Here is a 13,789-nt window from a genome sequence, read left to right as displayed (position 1 = left end):
CAGAACTATAGCTCTCTAGCGAATAGCGATCATAATAAACAAGATTCAAGTGATTCAAAAAAATCCAAGAAAGATTAGAAAAATTAAAAGTATATTTTTAAAGATTAAAAATGTTTAAATTATTCAAAAAATTTTACAAAATTTTAGAATGTTTTAAATTCCTTGAAAAACTTATTAATCTTTTTGAATTGAATCCATTTAAAAAATTAGGTAAGTCCGGCAACTTTGGTAAAAAAAAATAAAAATCGAAAAACGTAACTTTTTTGCTCAACTCAAAAACAAAAGACTGTAGGGCAGTTTGGTTTTCAACATTGAGTTGAAAATGTTTTCAAAATTGTATATGATTAAAAGGAAGCCCTTTAAAAAGTGCGAGCTATATATGCAACAGTTGCAGTGTTAGACCGCTGCGAATGAAAGAAAGAAAAACGAATTTGTATAGAGGGTGGTATTTGTCGCGAGATATGGCAAATTATTATTTCGCCCGGTCGCTCTGTAGATTTATTGGCCCTCTCTCAGTAATCAATCTGGAATCTGGCTACGGACCAAAAAATAACATATCAAAACACTAGATAGAGGAAGTGACCAGAAAAACAGATGCACACGCAATTCACCTTGTACTGCCTGCGCGATTAAAAAGTTGCAAGTGCGCGCAGATTCAAAATTGTCCATATGGTAAGTATGTGACAATCACGCCGTTATAAAAATAGAACAGGTTGCATCTTTTAAGATGTCCATGAATGATGATCAGCAGAACACGATCAAACATATTGCATAATTAGGTGCTAATTAAGTGCCCTATCCCGAATTACATGCTCCTTTTTTAAAAAAATTATTACATGTTCTGCCAGGTTCATATGAACTCAGCAAAACACTACCTCAAAAAACTAAGAAAATGAAAAGTGAACAAACTATAATTAGGTGCTAATTAAGTGCCTTATCCCCGAATTAAATGCTCCTTTTTTTTTAAATTATTACATATTCTGCCAGGTTCATATGAACTCAGCAGAACACTACCTCAAAAAACCAAGAAAATGGAAAGTGAACTAACTATAATTAGGTGCTAATTAAGTGCCCTATCCCCGAATTAAATGGCCCTTTTTTTTTTTAATTATTACATGTTCTGTCAGGTTCATATGAACTCAGCAGAGCACTACCTTAAAAACCCAAGAAAATGAAAAGTGAACTAACTAATAATTAGGTGCTAATTAAGTGGCCTGTTTTCAAATTCTGTGCTCTTCCTTTTTTTAAATTTTTACTTCTACTATTTACATGATTTATAAGCAGTCAGGCACTGTGTTTACAAAAACAAATACGTCTTTAAGTGTTCGTGATTTGGTGTATTAAAATGTGCTAATTTTTGCTTTAAACGCAAAAAATTACAAAAATTGTTCGTTGATACTTGATAATTAAGATAAAACCTAATTATTAGTTAGTTCACTTTTCATTTTCTTAGGTTTTTAAGGTAGTGCTCTGCTGAGTGTTCATATGAACCTGACAAAACATGTAATAATTTAAAATTTAAGCATTTAATTCGGGGATAGGGAACTTAATTAGCACCTAATTAAAGTTAATAATAATTTAAAAAAAAGGTGCAGTTAATTCAAGAATAGGGCACTTAATTAGCACCTAATTATGCAATATGTTTGATTGTGTTCTGCTGATCTTGCTCTGCTAGGTTCATGGACATCTTAAAAGATGCAACCTGTTCTATTTTTATAACGGCGCGATTGTCGCATACCATATAGACAATTTTGAATCTGCGCGCACTTGCAACTTTTTAATCGCGCAGGCAGTACAACCTAATTATGCAGTATGTGTTCTGCTGACCTTGCTCTGCTAGGTTCATGGACATTCTTTTAAGTCGCTGCTTTTTTTCCGCCGCATGTGCGTACCTACCCCCGCTTTATTTTGCGACCAAACATTCGTGCGACAAAAAATCATCACAGTGCGCGGCTAGCATACTTTAAAACCTTTCTTAATTGCGAATTTTCTATATTTTCAGACATAGGTATTAATATTACTACGTTCATTTAGGTTGTGATTTGTATCGCCCCTTAAGTGAAGGATTCCTTTCTTTAAACATACGGCATCAATTCCATTATTTTATTCCATAAAACCCTATAATGTAAGATCCTCGTAAAGAAACAGATGCATAGATAAATGATTTTTGGGTTGCGCTGCAGTTTTGACCGTAGGATATTTTGAAAAAGCAGAGGCTGCATGATGCAGACCTGTGGTTCAGCATTAACAATTCCACATGTAAAACTAGACTGTACGGATCAAACTGGGTATTTTTCGAAAACTTTCGGATAGCTCTCGCTACAAACTGTTGAGAATTACTGATTTTATGCGTTTCGTACATCATCGTGGCAAGACGAAGGCTACCGAGTTCGTACTTATCGAAATACTTTCACTTTCCGCTTCTGTGTGTTGTATGGAATAAATTGCAGGCAGTTGTTGTGTGTATGTAGGCGGTGTAAGTCGTTTATTAATCGCGTGCCGTATGAGTAACAATTATGTTCGGATTTTAAATAAAGTTTTAACCATTTTTCTGTATGAAAGTATGTCCAAAAGTGCATCGTAAACGCTTCAACAATGGTACAGCACAGTTTCGGATCCCCCGGTGAGTAATCCTGGTATTTCCAGGCGAGCTGCAACCCCTTTCCGGGGGTTGTATTGACATTCTGTTATACTATTAGAATGTGCTTGCTATTATGATTTCTAATATTATTAAGATGTTGCTTTTAATTACGTTTGGTTGTTTCCACACCAAATTAATTAGTAGAGTGCATAGACAGGGTGGCAAGTGGTCGTGTCTTGGCAGACCCACCCTTACTTTGGCGGAGCTAGGTGAACATCAGGAAAATTAAAATGGCAAATTTTTATTCAAAGTTTGCCAGTTTTAATGCTGTACGAAACCCTGCTGTTATCTGTGTATTGCACAAACAAAAAGGGCGGTTTCATTCATGAATATGATCACAGCATTTTCTCCCAACTTTTGAATGTTTGATAAACATAGAAGAATTTTCAAATACGGCAATGCAGAGGTAGACGAATTTAATTATCAGATTTGCAGTAATTGTCCATTTATGTTTGGGGGGCTATTAAATTGTCATTTAAGCGGAGTGGTTTCACGTTAATTCTCGTGTGTTTTCTGGCTATAGGTATTTTAATACAATTACATGCTTGGGAGAACAAAATTTAATTTCAAATTGGTCAGTCGACACCCCCCAAGCGCGAAAAACTCCCAACATTGAGATAACTTCCTCGAAGAGTTTTTTTCATCAAGCATAACATAAAGAAGGATGGTACCTATTTATGTAGGTTTTTGGGTAATAATAAATGCTGTCTTATGGCCTTGAGATAATTATAACGAGAAGGTGTACATGTTTAAGAGCAGAATTCCTTTGATGGTGAGGTAATGGGAGAGGTACAGGAAAGGAAAAAGGCCAACGTGTTTCATTCCACCGGCACCCCTGACTACAGGGATACCGGAGGCGGGCTGCTCAGGGCTTCCTGGCCCTCTTCAGCCAGAGAACGGGATTGTAAGGATGGGTAAAGTTAGGGATGGGAACGGAAGGAACGGAGTTACGGTGCTGAGGGGGAGAGTACTGCTCCAGCATTCGCCTCGTAGATTTCAACATAATGCTAGCATTATGCGAAGCTACGTATGTCTGAGGAAAACCATCCTGACAAAACCCCAGACAGAGCAGTCGGCAGCGGGATTCGAACCCACAACCTCCCGAATAGCATCGGTGAGCGCATCCACTGCGCCACGTGCCTCGGTGAGGTACAGGGTGGCCTAATATTTCTCGTATGGGAAAAAATATCTTTATTTCGGGGCCGAATTGAATTATGCTGTTGTTTTATTTGGACAGTCAATGGTCTACTACGAGGTCTACTGTATATCGACGAAAAACCAAAATCGATTGTTTCCTCAAAAACTGACAGTTTTGTACATTTTGACGTAGAAATCAGTAGCATGGAAATTACTAGGAAGGGCTAAATAATTCCAATTATTAAATACTAAATACTATGCGATCAAAAATGAGAGGTTGCTGTCGAGTCACCTTTGGAATTTTTGTTTACATATTTTACTTGAACTTCCAAAAGTAACTTGACGTCAATCCTTCTTTGATCCCCCGATATATAAATTTAAAAAAAATTAAAAAATCTTCAATTTTTTCATTTAAATCATGCTTTTTGCAAGCTTGATTTTGAACATGTGAAGTTGACAGTACTCATTAAAAAAATATGTAAAAGTGGTCACTCATGGTTGTGTACTAATTTATTTATTGCCAGAGATTAAAAATTGTGCTATTCAGTTTATCGGGAGATATCCATACACAGGTTAAATGTAGCCAGAGGTGTAGCTAGGGGGGGCAGACAGGACACGTGCCCTGGGCGCCACTCAAAAGGGGGCTCTAAAATCGCCACTTATTAAATTTAAAAATGGGCTGAAACCTCGCCCACTCAAAAATAAAGGCCACCTCACCTCAGTGTTAATCCAACCGCCAAAAGTGTCTCTGCTTTTTAGAGGAATTTTTCGAAAGACAAAAATTGCCCTTATGCCATGGGTTTGTCCTCGGGTTTGTCCGAGGTTTTGTCCGTCCGTCCGTCTGTTTCTCGTCTAAGTCCAAAACGAAAAGAGACAGCGATGCTCGCAGCGATGTCAAACCTTCACCAGAATTCAAGAATCAGTGTTATTGAATATGAGCCGGATTAAAAGTCATATTTCCGAATGGGTGCTGATTTAATTAGGTTCGAGCGGTGCGCAAACAATTCCCCTACTGAAGATCGTATGCGATTCTTCGAATCTGGTTTTATATTAAGGTAATTTACGAAAGGGCCCAATTTTAATGCTTGCCCTAGGCGCCATTTGACAATACTACGCCACTGAATATAGCAAATAGCAAATAAGTGCCATTTTGATGAAGTTTTCCATTATTTATATATTAGATTGATTGATAAAATCTAGTTACCTTATTTATAGGTTTAGTTAATTATAGTTACCTTATTATATTAGCAAACACCGTAAGGTAACTCGTTTTTCTCAATAAGTACCATTTATTGCCGAGTAATATAAATTTTGTGCTATCATACAGAGCGAGAAATCACAAAAGGCAGATGGCTACAGCTGAGGGTACAGACAACTTCACTCTGCGGTATTGTCGAGGTATCTGTCAAAATACTTAGTTTCGCGGATCATTTTGCGCTTTGCAAGTTTTGTGCTTTTTTATACAGAGCGAGAAATCGCCAGAGGTTTGGTCTAGGTCTAGTGCATTTAATGCTAAGCCCTCTGGCACTTGTTGTTCACCCGAATGTAGTGTGTAAGTGTGCCCTGTGGCGTCGAGGATAACACACAAATGAAGGAAGATTAGGGGAGTCCTAGAAACTAAGTGAGTTTTTAGGATCTCTATAGTGTTGAATATTCATATCACTGATCTAAACAATTGATATGGCCGAGGATATAGCTGTCTTGCAAATGTAATTTATTACGCCAGGTAGTGAATAAATGAATTTTTTGCTCAAATTTCATTGAATTTTGTTGAAATGGGCATACGATACCTACAGGATGTTCTGTTTTGACAATTGTATGTAACTTTTTCTGTTACTTTAGCATAATAAAAGTTATTCAAGAAGTTATTATTATTATTATGACGAACCGGAACGGCTTTTGATTCATATGAGATTTTAGCGCATTTTCCAACTAATGTTGGAAGGCACTATTATGGCTTTAACTACTCCTCCTGCAGTTTTCAAGATATTTAGTTCATTCTGGTGTGCATTCGGTACCAAGAAAAATAATGACGATTAATGTGCGCATGCGCAAACTGCTCAATGTCATCTTTTTTATTGATGGAGATATATTTTTTTGAAATTTTAACCCCAGAGATGCTTCTGGTAAAGGCAAACATATCGCATATTTTAAGTCTTGCTAAGTTTCTTATTTATGCCCTCGTTTATGCCATAACTTATTTTCCTTTGTACACATAAATAGTTCATTACATGACGCTTCGGGAAGTCCTGATCAATTCATGGAAAGGCGAAAACTTTTTTTTCATTTCTTGTTGTGAGTGTTCAGCAAATCCAATGTTCTCAACTTTGCGAATGAAAAAATTAAATTTTAATATAGACACTTCCTCTTTCTGCTTTTCGAATGAACTCTAGGAAGAATGACAAAACCCCAATACTTTGGACACCAGAGGCAGATGCAGCTTTCACGAAGTGCAAATCTAACTTGGAGAATGGCACTCTTTTAGCGCACTCTTCGGAAAACGCCCACTTACGACTGACTACAGACGCTTCAGATGTAGCAATCGGATCTGCCTTAGAGCAATGAACCAGTGATTCGTGGGAGCCCATAGGATTTTTCTCCAAAGAGTTGAGTCCGAAGTTGAGTCGTACGCAGCAAAATACAACACCTACAATCGGGAGCTATTGGCTATCTACGAATCAGTGAAATTTTTCCGACATTTGGTAGAAGAACGGGAGCTAACAGTTATGAACCGATCACAAACCTCTGTCGTACGCCCTGCAACAAAAGTCGGATAGAGCATCGCCAAGGCAAGCTCCTCAACTATACTTATTGCACAATTTGCCACAAGTATAGTGTAAGTATATGTTGGGAACAGCGAACATAATAGTCGCAGATGCTTTGCCCTGGGTTGAAGAAATTGCATCCCCAACCGTTCTGAGACGAATTTTCTAAGCAACAGATCCGGAGGTGGGAAATCTCATTCAGGGAACAAGTGACAGAAATTGGATTTTAAAAATATTGGGGTTATCGCCCCCAGTGTATGAAAGTTTTAAACTGTTTTGTTTAAATGTAGTTTTTATGACCATTTGTTGATTTCGAAATTTTCGTTTTTTTGTCTTCAGTCGCTCCGACTTTTGGGAAACCCTGTTGTCCGTAGAATCCGAGGTAGAATCTAAAAGTGAATGATATATAGGATGTTCCAATTAAACTACACAAGTCCGGTAACTTGAAAATATTTCGATGCATTCCTCATACCGACCTTAGTATATTGTCACATTTTCAAAATAATCAGAGGTCTTCTTTTCGAAATATAGGTCATTCTTCGTGGGACACTCTGTATTTCTCAATTGTAAGAAGACAGTGTAATGGTGGTGTACACATTTCTATTTTCTCACCAAAGTGGAGGTTTGTCTGCATATAGAACTAATGAAATAAAGTGCCCTTTCTGGTAATGTGGTGAGACAATAAAATATTCACGAAGTAATTGAAAACTATCATTCGCATGTCATCATGCATATCCGGCGTGCCATACTGATTTTTAATTAATTGATATCCAAGAAGTATACCTCTTCGAATGCGCAAGCAGACATTTATTTACAAGATGTTTTAACCCTTTTGCATTGTTACCACTTGGACCCCATCCAATTTAAGTAAGTACTTATTACCTATGAAAATACCACACTCACATTACATTTGCGGGTGAATCGTTGAAGATATATAAAGATCAGGTAGGGAAATTAAGCTCTGATTTGATAACCTTACCGGAAACGTTGGCTTTTACGAATGGAAGTTGAGGTTTTGCATTCATTTCCTACTTTCAGAAATATTACTTGTCACACAAATTGGTAACCTTAACCCATTTTTTCTACCTTATTTCCGAACTAATGCAGTCGAGGATTATTTCAGATACCTACTTCCAATACAGTCTATTTGTATCGTGTAATTTAAATTTGGTCTCGTGTGTATTTCGTTGGGGTAATAAAAGTAAAATGTCACTCGACGAAATTAAGCTTTTTTAGTGCTTACGTTAAAGTATTTAGGGATTTAACCGCGTGTTTAAAAAGTCTTTCAACTAAGACGATCCATTAAATTGTATTGAAAATCTTTTTATTTCAGAAAATCTATTTGGGGCCATTATACTAAGCGAATGGAGACTTTCGAGGAAAAAATTTTCCACTTAATCTCCGGTATTGCATACACCCTGTATATCTCTATTGCGTGTTGCTCTTAAGAATTAACCTCTCAAGAGATTAACGACTGTGAGCTTTTGAGAAATGTGGGTTAGCACACTTACACGGGCATTATTTATTCATGGAAAAAGGTGCAAGGCGAAGCATCACAGCTGTCCTGCATTTTAAACCAGATAAATTTATTTTAAATCCAACACGTGCCCATCTGCTTTTTATAAATTGCTGTCAGCTCGACTTATGCTGTTCTTAAATTAAGCCCATCCACTTCATACATTAATTAGTCGGCAATTACGATAATGTAAGCTATTTATTCAATTAATCACTTTTTGTATTTTTGTTGCAGTCTGTATACCGGATGGAGGAGTTCCGGACATGACGCGCCTTACGGAATTGAATGAAGAAACGGTCAACAGCAATTTGAAAGCACGATACGACTTGGACCGGATTTATGTATCCTTTTTGCAAATAAAAAAAATGCCATCGGGTAAGAATGTGCAAATATCTCGTCCATTATTAATTGCGGCCGTCCTTTCAAATTATTGATCACTCATTTTACTTATATGCCTCATCGAAACAAGATATGTCCCAAAACATATACCTGCGGTGCACCGTCTGTATTCTTCCACTTATGGAAGTACCTATGTAGACTGCTAAAAACGGAATTAACATTTTTACCTCCACGAACGACAGAATTTTTACCTGCCCAGACGAAGTTGATTGGTATTGGCAGAAGCTATTTTAAAATATCGAAATGTCAAGCTTTTTAATTTCCTTCTTTCAAGCGTTTTTCAACGATCTCCTGTGATCAAGTTTTTCAATTAGTGCGTAGGTAAGTGTACATTGAGAAAGCGAAAATCGATTTGATCGTCTCTGCTTAATTACATGGAAATTTTCTTAATTTGGAAGAGCTCGAGAACTAGAGATTGTACACTTAATAGAAACTGGCTTTGTTTCCTTTATTTTATGTCTTCGAGAGAGGAAGTTAGGGGACGTTATGCTAAAGTATAGACGTTATGTGCTAATATTAGAAGCCTTGGGGGCAATTGCATTAAATTGCTTAATAAGAAATTTCAGTTTTCCTGTCATTTTATTTATTTCATTGTTCGTAATTGAAATTGTTTTGTTTCGTTTTAGTAACGCGAAGTGCAAAAACCGAACAGGTGGGATCCAGCATGCTAGAAGGTTCATTTTTCATTTATTTTGTTCCTATTTTGGGAACATTTTTCATAATTTTCCTCGTAAATATCTAGATCAAGATGACGTACCGGAGTGCGGGTGTTGCAATCCGACAATCTCCGTGATTGTTAGTGCTATAAAAAAGTAATGTTTTTGGATTCCACTAAAATGGCCAAATTAAAATTTGAAATGGTTCTATATTGTCTTTGTGAACCGATACACAGAAAAGTGAATCTGCCGTTTTCAAAATAAGTACACGGGATCAGGTAAAAAATTATCGGGACTATCCTCAATAATTTAAATAGAATACCCTGTATTTTAATCTAAAGAGATAGCATATTGAATTCTCTTTTAAAAAACAATCGAATATTGACTCAAAGGAAGGTTTTAAAAAAATTTAAAGAAACTTTTTGTGAATCATTTGAACCTTTTTTAAATTATTTAAAATTTCATTTGGAATATTTCTTTGATTTTTTTAATTCTTTAAATGTATTTTGAATCCTTGATGTGTTAATTTTTGGAAAGAGAATTAATATTAGATTACAATATACATTAAAGGGGGGCAAGTCTGATAACTTTTTTATCTACCCCCGTAAACTTCTTTTGCAAGGGGCAGATTATTCAACAACCATTTTAAAGAAACTTTTGTAGTAAACATTTTTGTGTATCTTGTTTAACTAAGGGTCATTTTGAAATTAATTTTTTTCCCTGGTATCTTTTAAGCGAGTGAATATTTGCAAATGTTGATTGTGTCATTTTAACTTTGACCTAAAAAGAGCACCTCGGTGTGACCCTACGGAGTCATTCGATTTGACCCATTTTCAATTGGCTTGTTACATGTGGTATATATGTTAACTGTGCAAAGTTTCAACCGAATAGGTTCAAGCGTTTGGCAGGGGCAGAGAAGCGTGACCCCACGGAGTCATTGGATTTTACCAATTTTCAATAGGCTTACTACATGTGGCATATAGGCCAACTGTGCAAAGTTTGAACTAAATAGGTTCAAGAGTTTGGCAGAGACAGAGAGGCGTGACCCCAAGGGGTCATTGGATTTGATCCATTTTCGATAGGCTTGATACTTGTGGTCTCGCTTGTGGCATATTATAGCTGTCAACTGCAAAGTTTGAACCAAATCGGTCCAAGCGTTTGATAGTTATCGTGTTCACGGACAGACGGACACCATCGACTCCCCTATAAAGCTTGCATCGCTTTGCCCTGCCGCTTAATAAACTGTTCGTTCTATTTTTAGCGCATTTTTGAAAAAAATACGCTATTATATTCGTTATTGCTGGCAGGCCGGCTGTCCGCGTTAGATCTCCACAACTACAATTATAGCTAGAGACTTCAAATTTTCACTAAAAGTTTTGTGCTATAGTGTAGATGTGCAGGCAGTAGTCTATTTTGAGTTAGATTACTTGTGAAATCGATAATTGAAGAAAATAATTTCGATATGGGTTTCGGAGGTGCTATAATTTTACCGTTAGATAGCGCTACCAGAATAAAAACTTATTATTTACTTTGTGATTTGTTTTACAAAATGAAGACGTACCATCAATTGAAATTAAATAAAATTAATTATTTAACGCAGCCAAAATTACTCGTGAGATCGATAATTTTAAACTTCGCTAATAAAATACTGATGCTGATACTGATACTCATGCATATGCTGATTTACAGCTTGTTTAAAAGAGAGTAGTAGAAACTGAGATGCCAACGAATTTTGTTAATTTAATAAATTAATAAAGTGATTAGGATTAGGTATAGGCAGACCTAAGAATGCCTTTTTTTAACAGTAGTACACCTCGTTTGCAAAACGGACAAATAAAAAGAAACAATTCAAGAGATCAACAGAAAAAAATAACTACTCACGATTCAGTTAAATATCCAAGCTATCTGGTCCAAACGCGATCTATTACGAAGCAAACACTTTACACAGCGTTGCCAGCTTTTAAAACTCACATTTTGTTTAACACGTAACTTTAGGTAGTTCAGTAACTTATTTGATGACTTCTTTATTTGGCAAAAACAGTTTAATTCCCATTTTTCGTACTCCAAACATCTGCATTTGTTATCTTGCACGTGGCGTTATTAGTAAACAAGACAGGCAATCATCAAAGAGGTTCAGTAAGTAGACCCACTCCTGAATTACGCCAGCAGGGGGAATTCACTTCGCCACGGAGACGACGTTGCACTACAAAAAGGTGGTAGGGGGAGGTGCTCCTTTCAACTCGGGGTTAGGAACTTTTGTACGTACGTAAAAGTGCTCGAGATACGGGTTACGTGTAATTGACAAAATCTACCTCAGGGACTGGCTGGTTAGTTCCGCTCCCCACCACCTATTTTGATAAGGGGTAACAAAAAATGGGCGTAGTTTGTAGAAAACGGTTCCTTTTACTGAGACCATACCATGAAAGATAAAATCAACTTCTCCCCCACTCCCACCCCATTTTCGAAAGTTTTACTGGACGCCACTATGCGTATGCAAAATCTGAGACCAATTGGTTTGTCGCATGTAAAAGTTATGCTTATTGCACGCTTTACTTTCAAAAACAGTATCTCAGAAAATAATTCGTGGGGGATTTTTGCAAATGAAATCTGTTTTATTTTTTTGCACTTTCAAATGTCGAAAAAAATTCTACATCGCGTTAGTAGATGTCATTGTATCATCCTTGGAAACATTACCTGGGGAGAACTACTGCTTTAAACTTGACGGAGCGCCAGGAATAGGAATTCGAGATGCGACTACGACGGAGTTAATCAGAGGATGCCTTTGTGTTGTGGTTTTAGCTTCTGTAATTTAGTATGATTAATCGGTCAATTAAATAAGTTTGCATTTATTTTAACATCGGCCTTTATTCAGCGACCATAGACCCATTGCGACTGCCTGGCCGTGTTGCCACGTTCTCCACAGCCTTTATGAATTGAAAAAGAAAAAACGGTGGCCACGTAGAAAGTAGAACAAAACCTCAATTTATATTTGTTTTTTATTTTGTTGTTTGTTATCGTAACCTGTTTCTGTTTTTAGGGGAATTTTTCGAATGAAAAAAAATTCCCCTTATGTGATGGTTTTGTTCGTCTGTCTGTCCATCTGTTCCTCGCCTAACTCGAGATCGAGAAAAGATGTCCAACTTTCGCCAATCGATTTCGAAGAGTTCAAGGGTCAGTGCTATTGAATATGAGCCGGATTAAAAGTCTGGTAGCCGAATGCGAGCTGAGTGGTAAAAAATTCCCCTACTGAAAATCATATCTGATTCTTCGTATCTTGTTGATTTCATCTTTACTTTCTATTCATTAAAGTAAATACGATTTCTACATACTTAGTGATAACCATTATTAACGAAAACAATTATAGGCATTAGGCAACCGTAAAAAGATTTCTCTGACAGATTTGCTATCGCGTTTATTTCAAGGCCTCCTAAGAAAATGATGCATATAACGGTCTCAATTTTAGAAAATCTTAAATAAAACGAAAAGCATAACAGATAGGTATAGAGAATGTTATAATTGATCGATGATGTAGAATTTTTTTCGACATTTGAAAGTGCAAAAAATAAAGGATTTGAAAAAATCAACGTTTTAAGTTTGAAGTTATTAAACTTCACCATTAATTTTAAAACACTCTGTAGAAGAGCGATCAAAATTTAAATCATTCGCATGTAGTATCACGTAGGTATTGTTGATTTTGGAAGACTTTTTGAAATTCAAGTCAACGGAGCCATAAGTACAGGGCGCTAAAGAAAAGCAGTCAAACTTCAAAAATTTTGAAAAATCTTGAATAACTTGAAAACCTTTGATTTATTATCCCTCTCTTGTTCTGGACCCTATAGGGGGTTCTATTTAAAATAAGAAAGTTGCTATCCACATCCGGTAAAACCGGAAGTGAAACGATCATGATAATATTTTCTTTCGATAGATTATTATAGAATACTATGTTGGAACACATTTGAATTGGACGATCTAAAAGTAAGTTAACCGCATTCAAAATTTCTGTCCAATCAATATCCAATATGAAATCTTTAGCGCTTCGGCAAACAGCTATTAAATTAACATCAGTGTCACCTGCCAAGTTTCGCAAGCACCCATAAACGGAATGACTAACGCGAAATAAATGATGTAAAACTATCTGGAAAATCTTACACAAATTCATAAATTATATACAAGAGATAACAGCAGAAACAGCTTTCGCACTCCCAACTGTTTTATTATGTATCAGTAATAATTTTCGTATTTTCCTTGTTTATGTGTGGCATGTAGTAGCATTACTGAATCACGCACGCAAAAAACAAATTAACAAATTTAACCTTTCCGATTTCCAATTACGCTGCAAACTGAAAAAGTGTAACTATAAAAAAGCACGGGCAGGTGCGCAGGTGTCTTTGCGTACAGTTGCTAGAATTCTGTGATATAAACACCTTGCGCTTAACACTTGCTTGGATTCTTCAATCTTTTTTTTTAATTAGCGTACCCTCTTGTTTTGGCCCTCATATCAGTTCTTCCCTCACAATCTACGTCCAGACTAATGATTCAACTTCCGTTAATTACGTTCGTAAAGAGAGACATGATGAGCTTAACCTAAAACTTCACAGAACAATGGAAATACGAAGACAGAGTATAAACAAAGAGATTAGAACCGCTTTGAACTTTTTAGTGTATTCCACGTTTT

The 13,789-nt window shown here is 36.4% G+C and overlaps 1 protein-coding gene across 1 annotated transcript in view; it reads left to right on the top strand.

Annotated features, from left to right (window-relative positions):
* The first annotated feature begins 2,442 nt into the window (after positions 1–2,442).
* The window catches only part of LOC116171867 (myosin-VIIa), a 54,058-nt gene continuing 42,711 nt past the window's right edge, over positions 2,443–13,789 (top strand). The window contains exons 1-2 of the mRNA XM_031488902.1: positions 2,443–2,623; positions 8,294–8,400. Coding sequence (XP_031344762.1) covers positions 2,596–2,623; positions 8,294–8,400 — 135 coding nt within the window. The 5' untranslated portion in view covers positions 2,443–2,595. The remainder of the gene's footprint in view (positions 2,624–8,293; positions 8,401–13,789) is intronic.

This window comes from Photinus pyralis, unplaced genomic scaffold (genome assembly GCF_008802855.1).
Source record: "Photinus pyralis isolate 1611_PpyrPB1 unplaced genomic scaffold, Ppyr1.3 Ppyr1.4_LG1, whole genome shotgun sequence".
Classification (NCBI taxonomy): Eukaryota; Metazoa; Arthropoda; class Insecta; order Coleoptera; family Lampyridae; genus Photinus; species Photinus pyralis.
Note: the sequence above shows the minus strand (reverse complement) of the source record. Positions and strands in the feature narration are given on the sequence as shown.